Source organism: Rhineura floridana, chromosome 1, assembly GCF_030035675.1.
Source record: "Rhineura floridana isolate rRhiFlo1 chromosome 1, rRhiFlo1.hap2, whole genome shotgun sequence".
NCBI lineage: Eukaryota > Metazoa > Chordata > Lepidosauria > Squamata > Rhineuridae > Rhineura > Rhineura floridana.
In genome coordinates, this window is record NC_084480.1 from 88,196,795 (window position 1) to 88,219,872 (window position 23,078).

The 23,078-nt window shown below is 40.2% G+C and overlaps 1 protein-coding gene across 7 annotated transcripts in view; it reads left to right on the forward strand.

Annotated features, from left to right (window-relative positions):
• AUH (AU RNA binding methylglutaconyl-CoA hydratase) overlaps positions 1-23,078 on the forward strand; it is a 69,741-nt gene that overhangs the window by 7,893 nt on the left and 38,770 nt on the right. For 3 of the 7 annotated variants that reach the window (XR_009762450.1, XM_061625801.1, XM_061625793.1), the window contains exons 4-7: positions 595-681; positions 9,642-9,734; positions 17,488-17,544; positions 18,802-18,891. Coding sequence is in view for 6 of the 7 variants with exons in the window: in XM_061625801.1 (XP_061481785.1) it covers positions 595-681; positions 9,642-9,734; positions 17,488-17,544; positions 18,802-18,891 (327 nt within the window). In the remaining variant the exon portion in view is untranslated. The remainder of the gene's footprint in view (positions 1-594; positions 682-9,641; positions 9,735-17,487; positions 17,545-18,801; positions 18,892-23,078) is intronic. The other 4 variants (XM_061625820.1, XM_061625811.1, XM_061625831.1 and 1 more) reach the window with 4 other exon arrangements.

Here is a 23,078-nt window from a genome sequence, read left to right on the forward strand (position 1 = left end):
ACTTGAGCCCATTATTCCGTGTGCTACACTCTGGGACAATTGAGAAGAGATGCTGGCCCTCCTCTGTGTGACAACTTTTCATGTACTTGAAGAGTGCTATCATATCTCCCCTCAGTCTTCTCTTCTCCAGGCTAAACATGCCCAGTTCTTTCAGTCTCTCATAGGGCATTGTTTCCAGTCCCCTGATCATACTTGTTGCCCTCCTCTGAACCTGTTCCAGTTTGTTTTAATCCTTCTTTAAGTGCGGAGACCAGAACTGGACGCAGTTATGTCTGCACCAGGCCTTTCTGTGTCATATCTGTGCTTAGATTGTCCCTTCTGATATCTTTGTGCCTAAAGTATGTTAAATGCTTGGTAAATTATATATATAAATATTTTCTTACATACTATGTATTACTTTGTAAAGAAAGGTGAGTTGGGAGCTCCTGATCATATACCTGGGGATTAATTGTACACTTAGGTTTTCCTGAAAGTGCTCAAGCTGCTCTTCCTGAAAGTATGAATGATGCCATTCATACTTTTATAATGATGCCATTATGAATTGATACTACTATAAATTTGAATATGAATGTAACAAGAAATTATCATTTGCAGGTGCTGACCTTAAAGAAAGAGCCAAAATGCACTCTAGTGAAGTAAGCTCTTTTGTCTCAAAAGCAAGAGCAGCTATTAATGAAATGGGTAAGTGAAAATCTCAAATGATCATAAGCAGCAGTATATTATTAATAGTTTGCCTGAAGTCTTGCTTTTTTATTAACTAAGCAAAAATATTAAATGTCAGTGGGATTATTTTACACTGATGAATGTTTGGTTTTCAAATAGGGAAATAATGGTAATGGCATTTCTAAACAGCAAAATATTTAAATCAGTAAATGAGAGGATGTAGTTATATAAGAACTGTATGTATTTGCTTCAGTTTTCTTCTGCCAGTGTAGATCATTCTATTAACTTTTTTAATCTTATGGCACTCACATTAGCATTATATCATGTTCCAAACAGCATTGCTGTAGTATTTTTCCTTTAGAAATATATTCATTTGAAGGATTTTATTAAAGTCTACTCTTAAGATACACTAATTCTATATGCATTGAACTAACAAACCTTCACCCACCCACCCTTACTGAGTTCAGACGTCAGTGATATTTTTTACAGTGTTTGGTCCAGAGAGTGCCCTTCAAAATTCAGGTAGCTATGTTAGTTAGTCTGTTGTGCAAAAGCAAAAGAATCCTGACACACCTTAGAGACTAATAAATGGCTCAATGGGATAGAGAACGTGATTGGATGCTTATTTTTAAAGATGAAAAATATTTAATGATTGGCAGTCTATGAGAATGTAATTTGTATTTGTTTCAGTATAGAGCACACTTGTTAATCAGTTTTTAAATGTATAGTTCAGTGTGATGACCTTACAGTTAAGCAGTCTCTGGAGGTAATATGTTTCTATTGTTATCTTTGTGCCTTGCAAAACTGCTATGGATGCGGATTAGATTTTTTTGTTTTGGTAAGCCTTGGCTTAATGCTTTTTGTTACCAGGTTAAAATTAAAATCCTATATACTGTAAGAAGAGGATTGTATATCAGGATTTGAAGATTTTATGTTATATGAAGTACTCTGTCCTAATACTTTGAAATCATAATATGAGAATTAATCATTTATGTTTAAGCCTTTGAAGCCTCTCCTCTTATGAATAAACCAGACTCAAAGAGACTTCAAAAGCCACACTTAATAAAATAATCATAAATGTATTATTAAATGTTACATTTTTTCCTTTTAAAGCCTATATTATAAGTGCACAATTCTAAATTTATGAAAATACTTCATGTATAACTTCAGTATTTTCCCTTTCTGAAATATATTTATTTTATTTAAAATATTTTTATTCCGCCCTTCTACCCTATAATAGGGACTCAGGGCGGCTTACAAAAATAAAATAAAATAAAACATGAACATAATAAAATTGTAAACAATAAAATCATAAAAACATTAACATACATAAAATACAATTAAAATATATAAAATACACACACACACACACATATATACATATATATATAGGGAGTGGTACTAAAGGGATTACAAAGGTAAAATTTAACATAGAAGGCATAAAATTAGTGTCAGGCTCTACCTTCAGTCCCTCCCAAAGGCTCTCTGGAACAAGATCGTTTTCAGAAGTCTCCGGAAAACCAACAGGGAGGGAGTAGAGCAGACTTCTTGGGGTAGGGTATTCCAAAGCTTGGGGGCCACAGCTGAAAAGGCTCTCTGGCGTGCCTGTCAGTCTAACATCTTTTATTCCAGGCACGCAGAGGTAGACTAGAGGCAGATGATACGAAATCCTGCGCAAGTACATATGGGCATAAGCGGTCCCTCAGATATATGGGTCCAAGGCCGTTTAAAGCTTTAAAGGGCAGAACCAGCACTTTGAATTGAGCCCAGAAGCAAATTGGGAGCCAGTGGAGTCAATAACGCACAGGGGTGATATGCTCCCTGCACTGTGCTCCAATTAACATTCTGCCTGCTGCATTTTGAACCAACTGCAATTTTTGAACCATTTTCAAAGGCAGCCCCACATAGAGTGCGTTACAGTAATCAAGCCTCGATGTCACCAACGGAAGTGTCACTGTAGCAAGTCAACTGCCTCCAGGAAAGGACGCAGCTGGTAGACCAATTTGAGTTGGCCAAAAGCACTCCTGGCTACCGCAGCCACCTGATATTCAAGCAGCAGGGCAGGATCCAGGAGGACTCCCAAACTGCAGACCTGCTCCTTCAAGGGGAGTGCAACCCCATCCAGAGCAGGTTGCAACCCCATCCCTGGTGCAGTTTTTCCTTTGACCAGCATTACTTCTGTCTTGTCTGGATTAAGTTTCAGTTTGTTAGCCCACATCCAGCCCTTCACAGGCTCCAGGCACCGGTTTAGGATGAGCGCTCCCTCCCTAGCAATTAAGACTCCATTAATACCTTCTGATATTGTCCAATATTTGGAAAATCATTTTGCATTTCTTTCATAAGGCCTTTTTGGGTTGATTTGAATTAGATCAATGGGGCAATCAGTAAAAAACCTACATAGTTATAGGTTGCATTGTTAACATGTGCCTAATCACATGTACACGTGCATGGATGTATGCACATGTCAATACTATAAGCATGTTTCATAAGACCTTGCACCCAGTCATAGCATGTGACAGGGAGGTTGCCCAATACAATGTTACCAGGGGAAGATTAACCGTAGACTACAGTTTTGAGTGAAAAGTATGCCTATATTTACTACAGTTAGAAGGCATTCTACAAATGGCGAGCCACCGCTGAGAAGGCCTGTTGTCATGTTGCCACCCTCTGCACCTCCCTTGCAGCAGGCACAAGGAGAAGGGCCTCAGATGATGAATGTGGGGCAGGTTCCTTCATGTGGGGAGAGGTGGTCTTGGGGTGTTAGGGTCCTGAGCAGCATAAGGCTTTATAGGTCAAGATCAGCACTTTGAATCTGTCCTGGAAATGAATTGGTAGCCAGTGCAGATGTGCCAGAATTAGTGTTATGTGTTCTGACTGTCTTGAGAGCTATACAGACAAGTTGTGTCCTGCAATTACAGTTTAATTCCTAAATGATGAAAAGAAGATGTGGTTTGAAGGGAAAACACAAGGCCACGTGTTCCCTTTTTGTTTCTAATTAAACCAGAGAAAATAACAGACACAGAGGAGACAAGATTATGGAATAGAGGAGGTAGCAAAGGAACACTAAGTGCGACAAAGGAAAGAGTAGCATCTAGAATACTGTTTGAGTTTCCCACCAAAGGATATTTAGGTCTGAGTGGTATAAATGAGTTCCATGCCCAAAATGGAATAGAGTTTCTAAGACAGTATCCTAAGCTTTCTTCTGGAGTTTCATGTGCAAACCCTGGGTGTGGTTCCTATGCTTTACTAATGCTATTTACTGGGGATTACCTCACTGGAAGAGACAATACTTTCTTGGCATAGTGCTTGACTCTCACCAGGCCTGTTGTGTGACCAAATAAAAAAGCATACTTGTGGTGGCTGTGTGTAATAAGAATCTAGTATAGAGAAAGGTGGTTTGCATATATCTGGAGTTCTTACATCTCTGTAGGTAACAAGTGTAAACCCTCCTCCAGTTGGATAGCTACATACACCACTTCCTCTGTTATGCTGCATAAGCCCTTGCTTGGCACAGTCACATGCAAAATGAAGCTTAGGAGTCGATGTGCTAAGGGGTGTAGTTTAAAATAACAGCAAGGCAGAGCACCTTGATAACAAGATATCTCTGAGTACCGGATGCTAGAAGATAAACAGAGGAGTCCTGCTTGTGGGTATCCTAGTGATAATTGACTGGCCACTGTTGGAAATAGAATGCTGGACTGGATAGACCTTGTTCTAATTCATTAGTTCTCTTTTAGATTATTTATGGTTTTAACTGCACTGGAACCAACCAGGATATTAAATCAACTTTAAACTATGGTTTAATATCCTGGGTTGTTCTGAAGCTGTTAACCATAGTTTCTCTGTTTGGACAAAATGCAAAACTTCAATTTGGAAAAGACATCCATGTTTGTTTTATTCCCTTGTGTGAAAAGTGGAGTGAAGGGGCTGTGTGCATGGCCAGAAGTCTCATTTATATTTAGGCTTGTTAAGTCAGGATATGATTGGTAGAATGCAGTCTTTGAATACTTAAAGATCCAAGAATTTTCTAGCAATCGATATGTTAAAATTATTTGCTGTTTTGTGCTTTCTTTGCATGGTTATTTGATTCTGGTTTTTTGTTAAAGTACTGGCATCTTGCTAAACACTACTTTGATATAAAAATAAGCATTTGTACTAAGCTGGAAACTATACATTGAAGACTCTGAGAATGAGGAAAAATATCTAAGCCTTCTATTTTTAATATTGCTTTTTTCATTCTAATTAGAAATTCATGATTTCAGCATAGAAACACCAAGACTGTCCACTTTCATATTCTGCATTGAGATGTTTATTATTGATGCAAGTCTACATTTATGTAAAAAGTACTTGGTGAAACAGAACATTCATAGATTGTTCTGTTTATACAATCCAGTATGAAAACATTGCATATTTGAAACTCTGGAGCAACAGTTCTTCAGATCACTCTTGCAGTTGGAATATATACATCAAAGCACCATTCATCTCGGATGACTGACTTTGATGTGGCTTGTTAGGACAATTTCCTGATGCTCTAAATCGTTTGAGATTAAATATTTTGTAAACAAAATTAAAGAAATACACCATGTTAATTGTATGTGCTATATAAATATCTCAATTTCCCCCCCCCCTATAATAGACAACCTGAAATACTTGATGGGGACCCCCACCTTGATAAAATATATTTAAATTACAATCCTATGCAAAGGAGCTAAGGGCATTAAACTATGTGAGACTTAATTTCAAGTAGACTTGTATAAGATTGGCTGCTAATGTGGTTTAAATGTTATATCCAAACAAATTTGGAGCTTCACTTGGAAATTATTATTGGAATACTTGTAAATGGTTTAAGACATAACAGCACATACTTGAGTTGCTTATTTATTTATTTATTACATTTATATACTGCCCCATAGCTGAAGCTCTCTGGGCGGTTTACAGCAATTTAAAAAAAACTTAAATGTTAAAGAAAACACATGCGAATGCACCAAAAATTATATACATGCTGACTTTAGCATGCTGAAAGAGCTGAACATGTGACACAGGTTTCCAAAGGATATTCTACAACTTTACAAATTAAAGTTCGAAGAGTACAGTCCTACTTATATCTGCAAGTAAGTTTCACTGAACTCAGTGAGGCTTCCTTTTGAATTGACATGATTCACCATTAACCCAAACATGTCTTTGGAGATCTGTTTGTTGTTGTTGTAGTGCTGCTGTTGCAACTCACCTTTAGATCAAGCTGTAACATAGTAGTGGGCCTGACCCACCAGTGACAGACCAGTGCCATAGGTGACAAGGAATTGCATGCAAGGGAGTACATGGAATTCATGGATGCAAGGACTAGGGCTGGAAAAAAAGAGACAGAATTCTCCCTCCATTTTGTCAGCTGCCAGCGGGCTGGTAACTTTTGTGAGCTTGTTTACAAGATGTGTGTGTGTTACATGCCTTCAAGTCATTTATAACTTATGGCAACCCTATGAATCAGCGACCTCCAGTTCCATCTGTTGCAAACCACCCTGTTCAGATCTTGTAAGCTCAGGTCTGTGGTTCCTTTATGGAATCAATCCATCCCTTGTTTGGTCTTCCTCTTTTTTCTACTCCCTGCTGTTTTTCCCAGCATTATTGTCTTTTCTAGTGAATCATGCCTTCTCATGATGTGTCCAAAGTCTGATAACCTCAGTTTCATCATTTTAGCTTCTAGTGATATTACAAGATAGTAAAACAGTCGAATTTGGCTGGTATTATATCCATTCATTATATCAGGGGTTGCCAACCTTTTTGGACTAGAGGTGTCCCGTCCAGAGTCGAGACTGAGACGCTGGTGCAAGTAAATCTCGTTTTATTAGAGTAATTTATTTGATATTACATCAAAAGCAGTGCGCTTCATAGAAAACCCTACATTAACTCACTAGGAATCCCTAACTACACTCTTGACATGCTGTGCGACGTAAGAAGAAAGTTGACTCAACATCCCCCTCAATACTCAGCAGACTTATATAGGGAAAGGTTTTGAGTGCAATCTCTCACTCCTTCGCACACCCACCCTCTGCCCGGTATGCTTTTCCCACCACCGAGAGCGAGGTGAGGGGGGGCGAGCCTCCATGGGCTCATCAGACGAAACAGGGTCCTTATCAACAGTCCAGGAAGTAGAGGGCTGAGAAGCGTCAGGCGTCTCTAAGTTACTGCGGGACGAAGGGGGGGGTTACTGCTAATTCATGGCTTGGTGAAGGAGGAGATACTGCTCTTTCGGAATCCTCCCCTAACTGATCCGTTGGGATGGTTGAAGGCTGAGCGCTGTCCCCAAGGGGGGCTGGGTCACCCGTGGGAATTGGCGGTGCATCTAACACACTCCTTTCCCTAATGTCTGGAATAGACACAACAACAGCTGGATCTTCTGTGCCTTCTGGCAGTTGAGGCGGCTGCAACTCATGCCTTCCCCCTCCCTGCCCTTCCAGAGAGAGCTGGGGCTTGACAAGAAGATACATTTCAAATTTTGAGAGTGCTGGAGGGACCAGTCACAAAATGGCTGCCATGGGGGACATGGCATAATACAAAATTGGAGAGTAGCCATGCTGTAGCTTTTCCCATACTTGTACTTTCATATTAGAAAATGCTTGACCTGTTTGATTTCTGCCTGCCATACAGCTGTTAAAAGCACAAGAACCCAGTTTTTCCCCAATATCAGCCCTAAACCAAAGCCTAGGTCATCATTCTGTACCTATGTACCTGGAAGTATGTCCCATTAAACACAAAGAGACTTACTTCTGCTAAGCCTTTGCAACGTTTTCACATTTGCCTTTTGGCAGGGAGGGGGATTCTTTATCTACCCACACTTATTGTGTAGCAGTATTTCCGGAAAATAAGTTCCAGGGACTACCTAATCTTAGGTGAACCCAGCATAGGAAAAATGCATCCTGGGTGCTAGGGGAAAAGGGAGGGCGAACTATGGAGATTCAAAGGGCTAGGAAAAAAAGACAAGCAGGAACAGCTCACTAAAGGAGAGGGCAAAACAGCAGCGCCTTAGGGCTCCAAAGATTCCTTTTTTGCTCAGTGTCCAAACAACTCACTTATCAATCACAGCTCTGACTTAATGATTGACTAAAAATACTGATAGGTGGGAAGAGCCAGGTTGGCTTTTCCCACAGAAATCACTTCGAAGGGTACATTTTGCCCAATAACTTTCTTTCTAGGGCGGTTAGAGACTTACTCTTGTAATTTTAAATGAAAACCCAGAGGCTGGGCCACCTGCCTGTCGGCACAACTGAGAGCCTTTGGAGGCACTGGTTTGGCAACACCTGCATTACATTAATAATTCAGTTGATAAAATGTATTTTCAGTGGAAAACTTTTATCAGACATCACTGAAAAAAACTGTTCTGTGGCATTGGAATCTGGTGATGGTGGCCCAACCTATCTTTACCCAAAGGTTGAGTTGTTATTACAGTGAGATGAATTTGCAATTTTGTAGGTAAATTTTTTCATATTTTATTTACCTTGGAGATCCTTTTCAGCATGTGTCTGATTTAAACATGATAGTTCAAAATTAATTAGATATGTGGTATTATCACTTGAGTGCAGCAGTGGCTGAGGCCATGGGCTGGTGTGCTAATAATACATGTATGAGAACCAATTTTAATATGGAGACTGTAGTATGGAATTTTGATCAGGTAACAGTTGTAGCTTTCCTGGTGTCCCGCAGTTAGAACATAGTCAAATCTGGCTATAATGTCAGTTCGGGATGCCAGTCTCCTGATAATTTGGATCAATTTTAATCTCTTCTGCTGAAGCAGAGGATGTGGTTGAGGGTGTAAAGGCAGCCAGTTGTGAGTTTAGAGCTATCCCATTCTGATAGGTTTTTTTAAAAGAGTAACTTCCTTTACTGTTTAGTTACACAAGGAGGGAAGTTACCAGTTTGTTCAGTAAACTGATAATATTTATTTAAGATGGTAAACTGAATTAAATTTTAAGTTAGAAGCATCAACAAATCAATGCAATCTCAGGAAAATAGCCAAACATTCTATTTTAGATTTCAGACTGCAAGCAAAAGTAATGTATTTGACAGTTTTAGTCTTGCTATTATCATTGATAGAAATATTTCATAAGAAATATCTTAACAAAATTATATCAGGTTATTGTGAGCAAAAGTATATTAAAAATCTAATAACAATCACCTTGCTTATAAAATGTTAGGGTTTTTCAGTTCAAAGTCATGGTTCTTCCAGTAACAATGTATAATCAATAATAGCTGGCTTTACCAACTTTGATTTTTAAAAGATTACTGATAGCAAACTTTTCCCTCAATCTTTTGGTCACTTGGCTCTGTCGTTGCTCCCACTTGGCAGGTCTAATATTATCCTCAATTACAAGCTCACCAGCACATGCATAGATCCATTAACTGTTCCCTGGGAACGTTTAAGGATTTTGTTGGTCTGCCTTTTAAAGTGAACTGGCCTGATTTTATATTCCTGAGTTAATAGCAGGTTAGAATGGTTATTCTTCAATTCTCACACATCTCTGAACTTTACAATATAATTCTTGACTTTAAAAACTACCAAAATGCATATTGTGACATCAAATGTTTGTGCAGTTTTTAAATAATAGCAGATTGATAATGGAATGGACTTAAGAACGAACATGTATGAAACTGACACAAACAAAACAGAGTAATCATCTATCCAAAATCACAATTGGTACTTCTGAGAGGCAACTGAAGGCTGTGAATTTCTTACCTTGAATTTTAAAATCATCCTGTCATTCAATTTTTCATTGCCATTAGTATTCTAAATGTCTTTGTGGTCAGAGTTTAGATTATGACTGAGATGCTGTATTGAAAAACCAAACAGCATAATTTGCCTACAGAAAGCAGTTATTTTACTGAATCAACGTTGTATTAGAAAAAATTGCCTTGAGGGCTGAATGAAATGTATTATGCAGAAGAGTCTTTATCTTTGTATTGCTGATTTTTTCTTTACATTTCAGCTAACCTTCCAGTACCAACTATTGCTGCAATAGATGGCATTGCTTTAGGTGGTGGCCTCGAATTAGCTTTAGCCTGTGACGTAAGAGTGGCAGGTAAGGCTTTGCACTGTTTTTATAGTTAACACTTGTAGTATTGTAGAAGGTTTGATCATAGTTGCTGTGGAGAGTTTGTTTTTGAATAGTGAATTTCTTCTATGTAATTTTAAACATCACTGGTATATTGCAGCTTCATTGGGATGTTGCTTTTTGGAGAGCATCTGGAGTAGATAAATTCAAATTCAATTCAGTTTGTAACTTTTGTCACTCTAGGTAGCAAGCAAGTCAAAGGATAAGGGGAGAGGGCTTAACAGTCTAATCCTATGCATGTCTACATGAAAATAAGTCCTACTGAGTTTAGTTGTGCCTACTTTCATGTAAGTGGATAGAACATTGCAGCCTAAGATACTGACTGAAAAGCCTTTCCCAAGCAGTTGTCCGCCAGAGTTGACACACATTACCTAGTTGAAAAGCTGCTGAAGTTGCAATCCTGTACCTGAGAGTAAGTTCCCTTGAATTCCTTCGGGCTTGTTTCTGAGTAGTCATGCATAGGATTGTGCTGAGACTATTCTTAGTGTTGCCCTATCATTCTTGGGAGGTGAAACAACAAGGGAAATTGAACCATTGCCAGCTGTTCCTGCTTCACCAGCTAAGACTGGTCCCTTTCCCAGAGAGACACTGCTGTTTCCATTTGTTGGTATTTTCTGCTCCTTCATTCCATTATAGTATAAGGCTTATCATTTAGGGACCATACAGTAATACCTCGGTTAACAGAGTAGATGCGTTCTTGGACATTATTATTTCAAACTGGTACCAGAGGTAGGAATGACATGGAAAGAATAAGGATAGGTTCCTGCACCTCAAAAATGAAGACATACATTCAACATATTTCAGCAAACTTTTTATTCAAAACAATACACATGTCCTAAATGAAACAACCAGGTCAGATAAGCCTTGCTTACAGACTACCTGAAGGCTTTTCCAAAATGCATCCGGGGATGCCTGCCTTGCCTTTTTTCTTTTATCATGTAGCATCTTTCTATAGCAGTCTAAAGCTTTGAGCACAGTTCTGTCTGAACACTTGAGCAGGCAGGCAAGGGGCAGCTGCCACCATCAACATCACCATCCTGTGCTTGGTGTCTGTCTGTCTGTCTCTCTCTGCCATCCTTCCCTACCCTCGAGCCAACACATCTGAAGTAAACTGTGCTTCCAGGGAACCTGAAGCACTGTTTACTGTGGAGGTACCTGCACTACCTAGCAAGGATTGCTGTTCCAGCCACACCTGCAGCAGCCTCAATCCAGTAGACAAGGACCCATTAGAGTGTGCGCCTTCCACCCCAGGCCCAAAAAAGACTTTGTTAGAAGAAGCTTCTTTTCTGGAGGATTTGTATTACTGTATAATTTTATAATTTTGTTGTAAGGGGAAATCAGTCTCTCTGTTTGAAAAAAACATTTTCTGTTGAAGGGAATTTGAGGAAAAGTATGTTTTTTGAGCAAGATGTGTTTGAAAAGGGGAGTAATAGGGGCAATAAATGTAAGTAGATGGAAAGGAATTTTGACAGTAGGGTTCCGCTTTTCAGCAGCCTGCTTTTCTGCATTCCGCTAATACGGCGGCTTTCAATTACAGTAAGGCCCCACTCATACGGCGCTTGTTCTGCTTTTACAGCGTTTTTTGGGCGTTGGGCGCCATTTTATTGACGGAGTTCTGCTTTTCGGCGGGGGTCTGGAACGTAACCTGCCGTATGAGTGGGGCCCTACTGTACATATTATTTTTGTTTTGCCCTTGTTTTGTTACATCAAACCTTTTACAATTAATTGATTGTACGTCCTTTGGTAACCATTAGTTATATTTAGACATTGCTATAACCTGCTTTGCTTTCAGCTTAGGGCAGGCTATAAATATAATAATTAAGTAGTCTTTCACCACTTAAAGAACTTGTTTTATAATCCGTGATTTTGGCCTTTTGAGACCATTGAAGAATAAGATAATTACCAGAATTACATGTGTATCTCACTCTTCCCCTCAAGGAGCATAGAATAAGTGGTATTATCTCTTTTTATTTACACAATGTTTTATTTATTTAAAAAGTTTCTTTCCCTGTTCTACTCATAACAATTGTAAGAGTAGATTAGGCTGGGAAAATAGTGAGTTGCTCAAAGCCACCTAGTCATCATTCCAGCTGGGTGGGGATTTAAAGATAGCCTGCTTTTAAGCATGTCTCACTGGCTCTCAAAAGGAAAACATTCTTCTCTGAACAGATCCTGATAATATGCAAATTAAATAATTATGCCCCTCCCTCATGTCTATCTTGATGCAGATTATTACTGTCGTATTGACCAGACCTCTCCATCCTGCCTAAGTCACATGTGTTTCATTTGGTTCACCTATCAATCAGATCTGCCTACTAGGTTGCCCTGTTCTTTAGTCCAGAGGCTGATGTCCACATATAGAATTTACTCCTAGATATATTGCATGGGCATTGAAGATTAACTGTTGTGTCTTGCCCTTTGAGCAAGAGATGAATTGCTGCCACTGCATGCCACATAGGCTGCATCATTACTCTGACAAGTGACTAGTTAAATCATCTGGGCATAACTTCTCTTTCTTTAACGAGTGTTTGATGTTCTACCCCATAGATAAGTAAGTTGAAAAATGAACAAAATACTAAGGGTTCTTATTCCAGGCTTCCTTCAATCTATATGTGTATGGCGCCAAGTAGATGATACTTTTTACCATGCGATGATCTCCCCTGGACTTATTTTTGCTTTAAATAGAAGCCACGGTGACCTCTTTCTGTGACATTTTCTCACCAAAAGCTATAAACAGTGGTTTCTGTGGTGGGATGTTTCAGTAGGAAAACTGCTCAGGGAGGAAGGTCTACTCACTTTCCCATGCGCCTTGATCCTGATCCAGCAGTCCCTCACCCCCTGCCCAGCTGCTATTTCTAAAAACCAAATCTAGGTGCAATGATCCTATGGCAAACATTATCACTTAATGCATAGGAGGGGTGGATTGAGAACATCTGTGCTAGCAGATCAACATTCAGTGGCTTTAAACATTTGTTTCTGTAGGAAGCCCTAGTTGGGTTGCTCCAATGTGACATGAGTATTTGAGTTCAACATGGGGATATTACATTGCCAAACTAAAGAATAGTGAAGAGACTTTATTGTTGAAAGCGAGGAGTCCCAGATCTAGCCTTGTGTTGACAACACTCTGGGTCTTAGGCTGAAATTATATACACACTTAGGCTGGGTCTTAGGCTGAAATTATATACACACTTAGGCTGGGTCTTAGGCTGAAATTATATACACGCTTACTGGGCCAAATCAGAGTTTGAGTTATGGAAGAAAAAAGGGGCTCTTAATGAAGTCAAGAAGTCCCACCCCTTGACTATCCCTAATTTTAGCCAAATGGTGGTCTCCCATAGCCTGTTAAAAGTAGTAGCTAAGAGAGCCCTCTGTAGTCCCCCTGTAATTTGAGCACTAGTGTCTTTGTACACATATGGGGGATTGCACTCTTCCTGTGTTAAGCTATTCGAGAAGCATAAGCTAATGAACCGGAAGCTGTGGCTGGTACAAAATGTGGTGGCGTGACTGCTCACTGGGCCCAGGGATCACCAACATATTACTCTACTGGGAGCCGCTGGGAGCCATCATCAGGAGTTTTGGGCTGCAGTGTCACCAATATGCGGATGACACTCAGCTCTATCTCTCATTTAAGTCCTCACCAGAGTTGGCTGTGGAGACCATGTCCAAGTGCCTAGAGTCCGTTAGTGGATGGATGGGCGAGAACAGGCTGAAGCTAAATCCTGATAAGACCGAGGTGTTACTCGTGGGTGATAAGAGAAGGTTGGGAGACATCGACTTGGTGTTTAACGGGGTGAGATTACCCCTGAAGGATCAGGTCCGCAGCCTCGGGGTCATTCTTGACTCCCAGCTGTCCATGGAAGCTCAAATTTCGGCAGTGAGCCGGGCAGCTTGGTATCAATTACATCTGATACAGAGGCTGTGACCCTACCTTCCTGTACAGCTACTCCCACGAGTGATACATGCCCTGGTCTCCTCTCGCTTAGACTATTGTAATGCGCTCTACGTGGGGTTACCCTTGAAGACGGTCCGGAAACTCCAGCTGGTGCAGAATGCGGCGGCACGCTTGATTACGCATAGCCGTCGCCGGGAACATATCACCCCGGTGTTGATAGATCTTCACTGGCTACCAGTGGTTTACCAGGCCCAATTCAAGGTGTTGGTATTGACCTTTAAAACCCTATACGGTTTCGGCCCGGTTTATCTAAAGGACCGCCTCCAGTATCACCAATTAAGCCATCTCACAAGATCAGCCACGCAGGATCTCCTCCCGGTCCCACCAGCCAAAACAGCTCGGCTGGTGCGGACCAGAGAGAGGGTGTTCTCAGTAGTGGCTCCCACCCTCTGGAATTCTCTCCCCTACGATCTTCGACATGCCTCCTCCTTGATGAGTTTTCGCCGAGCTTTAAAGACCTGGCTATTCGGGGAGGCCTCCAGGAACTTCGAGCTAGATTAGTTTGTAATGTATTAACTGTTGTTTTTGATGTTAGTTTTAATTGATGAATGTGGTTGTATTTTATTGTATTGTGTATTGTATTTTGTTGCTGCTGTAAGTCGCCTGGAGTGTCCGTTAATTCGGACAGATAGGCGACTAACAAATAAAATTTTATTATTATTTATATATTACTGCTAAAAGGATTACACTGGTTGCCCATTGGCTGCCGGGCCAAGTTCATTGTGCTGGTTTTAGCGTACAAAGTCCTATACAGTTTGGGACTAGGATACCTGAAAGACTGTCTTGCTCCTTATGTACCCAGTTGATCACTGCGCTCTGCAGGTGAGGGCCTCCTGAAGATACCATCTTATCAGGAAGTCTGTTCCGCACAATATAAGAAACAGACATTTAGTGTAGTGGCACCTACACTTTGAAATTCCCTCCCCTTAAATATTAGAGAGGTGCCATCTCTGTTATCTTTTTGGCGCCAACTGAAGACCTTCCTCTTTCAACAAGCCTTTTAAATGGAGACCTTATCCCAATTTGCGTCTGTTTTGGAACTGATTTTTAAGATATTTTTCAAGATTTTTTAAAAGAAGTTTTTAAGATGTTTATTTTAAAATGTTTTAAGATGTTTTGTTTTGAGATGTTTTAATATATTTTTAGTGTTCGGTCCTTTGTTTACTGCCCTGGGCTTCTTCTGGGAGGAAGGGCAGAATAGAAGTTTAATAAATAATGATAATGAACAAAGTACAAATATATCCTGGCAATTGGTTCTGCGGCCCTCCATTTTTCACACAAGACCATGACTGATGTAAAGAAAAGAAAAAGACAAGTATTGCACAGGACTATTCTGACATAGGTCATTGTTTATCTGCATGAAGTGGAATGCTAAATACTTATTTTTTATTTTATTTATTTTTTATTTATTAAGAAGCCATGGCCAATTCTGGCTTTCCACTATAGGTGCAATATAGTCTTGTGCAATACACAGCGCTCTCTCTCTCTCTCTCTCTCTCTCTCTCTCTCTCTCTCTCTCCCTCTCTCCCTCTCTCTCCCTCTCTCCCTCCCTCCCTCCCTCCCTCCCTCCCTCCCTCCCTCTCTCTCTCTCTCTCTCTCTCTCTCTCTCAGTGATGATTCTGTGTGGAAAATGAAAGGCTACAGAACCAATAGGATGTATTTGTATTTTGTTTTGGTACTTTTCTCAATATGTAAATGCCTCTAACTGCTTTTTAAAAATAAACAAAAAGCAGGTTCAGTGCATTGACAGCTTATCTTATATAAGCTTCTCATTTTTTCTTTTCTTTTTTTTACAATAATTTTTATTCAAATTTTCATAAAACATACAAAACAAAATCATAAAACATTCAAAGACAAAAAACAAAACAAAACAAAAATGATTAAACAAAAAAATAAAATGTTGACTTCCCATTTGTCGCAGATCAAATCAGTTGTAGGTCTACAATATATAACAATCCTGTCTCTTAAATTATATTATAAAATCACTTTCCTCCAGTAGTTATCTTAATTAATCATCAAATCTCATAAACATTACTTTATTCTTTCCACAAAAAGTCAAAGAGAGGTTTCAATTCTTTAAGAAATATATCTATCAATTTTTCTCCAAATAAACATGTTAATTAATCCATCTCGTTAATAATAATAATAATCTTATTGTCATAACCATAGTCCAAATAAACATATCGATTAATCCATCTCATCAAAATCTGTTAGGTCCAATAATTTCAATAGCCATTATTCCATTATCCATATTAATTCCATCTTCCATCTTCAATAGTCCTGTTAAGTCCAGTAATTTCAGTGTCCAATCTTCCATTATCAGTATTCCATAATAATCTTGCTGTCATAGCCATAGTCATATAATAAGAGTCTGATGGGAATTTCCTCTATCCCAAATATTTTCTTGCCATCAATTCTGAATAAGTTGCTGAAATATTGTTGTAAAGTCATATCTGTGTTCTTCTTTTTTACAAAATGCACTGGCTCATCTCTTGAGAGTTTTTCCATTGTCACATGGCTGCAGTTAATTCCACAGATTTTCTCTATATCAAGCTCCATCACATCATTCCAGTCCAGAAGATTATCCAAGCCATTGATAACTTTCTCTCTAATATCTTCATTAATTTCTTCAGAGATAACATTAAATTCCAAACAGTAGATTTTATTTCTAATATCCATAAACTCCAGATCTTTTTCCAATTCCACATTTGTTCCAATCTCCAGGGCTTGTATCTTCCCTTTATTTTTTCTTTTCTCATCTCTGATCTCATTCTCCTCTCTCACAGGATCCCCTATTTCTTTAAGCTCCTGCGTCATTTTGCTCAGTTCAATTTTCAGCTCCTTACTGCCCTGTCACAGGGCTTGTTTCGTTATCTCAATCTCATCCATTATTTTCTGAAACATAATTACTTCCAGATTCTCAGCCGCTTTCTTGATTGCCATTTTTAAAACCACGAAAACAAAACAAAACAAAACAAAAATAAAGAAGAACCACTTCTTATTTCAGCAACAATTGGGTTAATATTCCAGGCTTGATGACATCACAGTATAAACAGAGCAGCCTGCCTTATCTCTCTATGTTCAAGAACACAAAACAAATTTAGTTCCCAGCATCAAAACAGTTAGTGGCATCGTGAAGAAGCAGATTCGTCAAAATAAAATAGACCAAAAAGAGAATAGTCCCAGACAATATAATGTTCCTCGGAATAGAAATCCCTCTTCTGTTTATATCTTTAGAATGCACTTCCAGGACAGCTTTTTGCAATAGAAACAGAGATAAGCTGTTAATTTCGTGAATAACAGAGAAGAGTTATAGCTCACCCAGAAGTTCTTTAAAGCTGATTCATTTGACAAATCTCTTTTTGCTGCAACAATTTAAACCAAGTAAAAAAAATAATAGAAAAAAGGGTGCTTGCCTGTTAGTCCGTTTTCTCTTTGAAGAAAAGATAAACGTATCGCATTAATCAGATAGAGCTTGTTCGGAAGTCCGTCCGGCATTGCTGGCTGGACCTTTTCTCATAAATTAATGAAATCCAGTCCTCCCAACAAAAACAGGCTTTTGAGGTTGATCTCTACGTTTCTCCCTGCCCGGGAGAAATTTCATCAGTCAAAAAAAAATGTTCTGACTGATTTATATCTGAATAAGCTTCTTTTGAGGCGGGAGCCCGTCTCAAAAGCAGGCACAAGCGAAGTCACCCTTCCCGGAAGTCCGCTTCTCATTTTTTCTACATGTAGATACAAGAACTAACTTTGTGCTTTTTTTTTCAGCCACTTCTGCAAAGATGGGTCTAGTTGAAACAAAGTTAGCCATCATTCCTGGTGCAGGTATTTTTTCTCGTAGTAGTATAACATGCTTCTGTTTGTAATTCTGATTTTTATTATTGTTGATATAGTAAATGTTTTAATAAAATTTATTTCAAGCAATCTGGTTTACCAGGGAGCTGGCGGTGATTAAATGTACGAGACGGAGACTAGAGCTACGTTGACGGAAGACTCGGAACGAGTCTGACCGAACACAGGCTAGAGCCTATTTGAGGGCCTACTCCGTGGCAGTGCGGGCAGCAAAGAAATTATTCTTTTCTGCCACCATTGTGTCTGCTGGGAGCCGGCCAGTGGAACTGTTTCGAGTGGTCAGACGTCTTTTACATTCTGGCGCCCGAGAGAGTAACACAGACTACTCAACAGCCCGCTGTCAAGAATTGGCACGGCACTTTGCAGATAAAATTGCTCAGATTCGTTCCGACTTGGATGCTGTAGTTGATACAGTCTCAGCGGATGTAACCTTGGCTCCTGTCTGCGCAATAATAACGGATTCTTTTCAGTTTGTACAATCCGAAGATGTGGACAGGATCCTTGGAGAATTGAGAGCCACCACGTCTGCTAGACCCTTGTCCCTCCTGGCTCATTAAAAGTGCCAGAGGGGATCTGGCCGAGTGGGTGAAGGGAGTGGTCAATGCCTCCCTACAACAAGGCAGAGTTCTAATATGCCTCAAGGAGACAGTGGTAAGACCTTTGCTGAAAAAGCCCTCTCTGGACCTCTCTATAATGGATAATTATCGGCCAGTGTCCAATGTTCCGTTTTTGGCCAAGGTGATAGAGCGTGTGGTGGCCTCCCAGCTCCAGCGATTCCTGGATGAAACGGATTATCTGGATCCATTTCAGTCTGGTTTCAGGCCTGGTTATGGGACGGAGGCGGCATTGGTCGCCTTGGTGGATGACCTACTCAGACAAGTGGGCAGGGGGAGTGTGTCCCTGTTGGTTCTACTGGACCTCTCAGAGGCTTTCGATACCATCAACCATGGTATTCTTCTGGGACGCCTTGCTGAGATGGGACTTGGGGGCACCGTTTTACGGTGGCTCCGTTCCTTCCTGGAGGGGCGAACCCAGAAGGTGGTGCTGGGGGATTCTGATTCAACTCCTTGGCCATTGGCCTGTGGGGTCCCCCAGGGTTCAGTTTTGTCCCCCATGCTATTTAACATCTACATGAAACCACTGGGAGGGGTTGTCCAGGGGTTTGGGGTTCGGTGCCATGAGTATGCAGATAACACCCAACTCTATTTCTCCTTTCCACCAAACTCCAAGGAAGCTGTCTCGGTTCTAAACCAGTGTCTGACATCAGTGGTGGATTGGATGAGAGTGAACAAATTGAAGCTCAATCCAGACAAGACAGAGGTACTCCTGGTCAGTCGTAAGGCGGATCAGGGAATAGGGATTCAGCCGGTGCTGGGCGGGGTTACACTCCCCCTGAAGATGCAGGTTCACAGTTTGGGTGTGCTCCTGGACTCAGCCTTAAATTTGAAGGCCCAGGTTTCTGCAGTGGCCAGGAGTGCTTTTGCACAGTTAAGACTAGTGCGCTAACTGCGCCCGTTCCTGGAGTCGCCTGATCTGGCCATGGTGACACATGCCTTAGTTACATCCTGTTTAGATTACTGTAACGTGCTCTACATAGGGCTGCCTTTGAAGACTGTTTGGAAACTTCAGCTGGTGCAATGAGCTGCAGCCAGAATGCTAACTGGGGCTGGTTACAGGGATCATAGAACTCCCTTGTTACAACAGCTCCACTGCCTTCCAGTCTGTTTCCGGACAAAATTCAAAGTGCTGGTTATGACCTATAAAGCTCTATATGGCTTAGGTCCAGGCTATCTTTCAGACCATATCTTCCTATACGAACCTGCCCGGGCCCTGAGATCTTCAGGAAAGGCCCTTCTCTCAGTCCCAACACCTTCACAAGCTAGACTGGGGGGGACGCGAGATAGGGCCTTTTCAGTGGCGGCCCCTAGGTTGTGGAACTCCCTTCCTAGGGAGGTAAGAATGGCCTCCTCTGTGCAGTCCTTCCGTCGGCAGGTAAAGACTTTTCCTACAAGCTTTGGGACCTGAAGGTCTGAAGGACAGGGCTTGAAGTGGGTGCTGTACTGTCATTTTTTTATCTGCATGGCTGTTTAAACTGAGTTTGCAGTATTTTAAATGTTGTTAAATGGTTTTAATATTTCAATAGTTTAATTATATTTGAATGCAGATTTTTGTATGTTCTTAATTATGTGTACTTTTTATCTGGAAGCCAGCCGCATTGATTTCCAGTGTGGAAAAAGGGTGGGGTATAAATCATCATCATCATCATCATCATCTCCTTTGCAAAACATCAAAACTATCTGGAGTGTTTAAACAAGGTTTTAGAAATCATTCTGCTTTAATTTTTTCTATTGAGTGCTTATGTAAATAGAAAAAATATTTGGAGAGAGAAAAGAGGTAAAGGTGTCCCTGCACTTATAGTGTGAGTCGTTTCCGACTCTTAGGGTGACGTCTTGCAACATTTACTAGGCAGACCGTTTCTATGGGGTGGGATTGCCAGTTCCTTCCCCGGCCTTTCTTTACCCCCCAGCATATGGCTGGTACTCATTTTACCGACCACGGATGGATGGAAGGCTGAGTGGACCTTGACCCCTTTTACCGGAGATTCGACTTCCTCCTTTCGTTGGAATCGAACTCCGGCCGTGAGCAGAGCTTCAGCTGCGTTACCGCCGCTTACCTCTCTGCGCCACAGAGGGTCTTTATTGGAGAGAGAAGCTGTCTGTATTTAAAGGAGTGCAAGGAACCAAGGCATTAATGGCCAAGTGTATATATGAAGTATTTTAGCATTTCTTGACGTTTGCAAAATACAAACAACTTGGGATCGTTTATTTCATTAGTAGAAATTTAGGCCCTGTTGGAGATGCCATGAAGCAATAGTGATTTGATAGTAGTTCATATATTTGTGGTTGATGTTGTAGGAAAAAATTCTTTATATTTAAATCACTGGCTGCACTGATGTCAGTTATTTGTAGCAAATTGTTGTTGGCATTCTAGAAAGACGAGGAATAATTTGTTTTAAACTATTTTTAGTAATTGTATTTTGTATTGTTGTTACCCACCCCGGGACCTTCTGGTAATGAAAAAAATGGACTGCCTTCAAGTCGATTCCGACTTATGGCGACCCTATGAATAGGGTTTTCATGGTAAGTGGTATTCAGAGGTGGTTTACCATTGCCTTTCTCTGAGGCTGAGAGGCAGTGACTGGCCCAAGGTAGCCCAGTGAGCTTCATGGCTCTGTGGGGATTTGAACCCTGGTCTCCCAGGCCATAGTCGAACACTCTAACCACTACGCCACACTGGTTCTTCCTTCTGGCGATAGGGGTAATAACTGTAGTAGTAGTAGTAGTAGTAATAGTAATACTTGAGGCCAATGAGAGGGAAGGGTTTCTGCCAGAAACAGAAGGAAAATGACCATGTGTAGCTGAGGCTTGGAAACCAGGGGTTGCAGGAAGCCAGTATTATGTTTGCACTGGACCTCAGTACTGAAGAGATTGAAATAACGTATACGTTACAGAAATATTTCAAAGGCTTTTGCTTGTTGGCTGACTCCTACATGCAGTGGGATCTGTGGAAAATTGGAAATATCACCACTGATGTCCCCACTACTACCAAAATTAGTGGTATTCACATTTGTCAATATTGTTCATAAAGAGTTTGAGATCTTATTTTTCATTTTCAAAGAAATACAAGAGAGCTTCAGCTATGGGGCAGTATATAAATGTAATAAATACAAAAATCCATATTATCAAATTAAAACATACATTTTTCTGGGCAAGATCTAAATAACTATAGTAGATCTGTCTCTGACACCACAATCTATGAATTATATAAGAGCTTAGTTTTGCAATAAAACATTATTTCTCAATATTGTCAGTCTGCTGAAAACTTAATTTTATTTGAATTTTATAATATTGGATAATTTTTTTAATGTTCTGTTTTAAATAAATAGCCTCAAGAGAAATTGTTAATAGTGTAGAAAGCAGATGTTTGAACAGCCACTCTGATTTCCAAGTAATTAAACTAAGTAAGCAGAATGTTAATGGAAATAGGTGGATTAGTTCTGCTTCTGTAAATTAGGGGAAACTGCTTTATACATGGTTTTGTTTTTAAAAAACATAAGTTAAAATAAGAAAATTCAAATGAATTTCTTTGTAACTGGTTTAATAAATATTTCTAGGAATGATGCATCAGAGGCACACAGGGTTTCACGTCTCTGGTTTTCACCCAGAGGCTCTGGTTTTTGGGGGTCCTCTTCAGGTCTCTGGGTAAGTCACCTTACTCTCCGGACTGTTAGCTTTCATTTTTTTAAAAATTAAGTTTCTAGGTGGTCTGGTTCAAAAGATATACACCAAAATGTCAGCTGCCCCCGCCCCATAACTTCTGTTAGTACCAGCTGCTCTTATTCCTGCCCTTTCAAGTTTTTAGCCAATAAGTGAAGTCAGGATTGTGACTGACAAGATTTGTTGGCCCCCAGGCAATACGTAAACCCCATTTCAAGTTCTGAGAACAGTTTCCTTTTCCTGCTTGTCTCGTAACAGGAATTCAGGAAATATATAGCTTTCAGCAGCATAAAGAGTACTTTCTCTATACAGGATTGGGACTTGCTTCTGAGTAAACATGCATAGGATTGCACTACAACAGAAGATCACAGCAGGAACTTGGTGGGCATACACAGTTAACCATTTTAGTTATAATTATAATAAAAGTGTGCAGGCAGGTTTTTTAATTACTTGCAAAAATGGCATGTTATACATTTTATCTTTCAAATAATTTTTGAACAGAAGTTTTAAAAAGTATACATGCTATAGTGTTATACTTTTCTAATTAAGGAGTCAAACAAGTTCAAATTTTACTGGACTGTTGAAGAGGGCAGTTATTTGTCTTATTCATAACCTGTTTTGAAAACCTACCCAGTATGAAGCTTTTCTGGGAGTAAAGCTGCAAGGCTAATTCCACATATCTGGGTGTAAACCCCATTGAATTCAGTAGGCCTTACTTTTGAGTAGACATGGTTAGGATTGTGCTGAAAATCAGTGGGACTTCTGAGTGAACATAGAAAAGGTTTGTAAATCTTTCTCTTCCTCCTCTGATCCTTTCTTTTAAGTAGCTAGGCAGGGCTTACTTAGGTGTCACTGCTTTTATTTGGCAGGAAACTAATACTTTTTTAAAAAAGGTTCTGCTGTGGCCAACTGGTTTTGATAATAAACTATTATATGGGATGTATGTATTTTTACATAGCCAGGCTCTGACCAAAAAGGGCACCAATCTCAGCTGGTAAAAGGTGCTTTATGTCAGTGAAACCACTTGAGGTTCCAAAGATAAGGCTGGATCTAATAGCACCTCCAGACTGCACAGATTATCTTTCAGGTCAGGGCTGGAGAACCTTCAGCCCTCCAGTTGTTGTGGATTTCAACTCCTTTCAGCCACAGGCAGCATGGCCTGTGGTTGAGGTCGATGGGAGTTGGAGTTCAAGAACATCTGGAAGGCCCATCTTTGCTTTAGGAGAATGC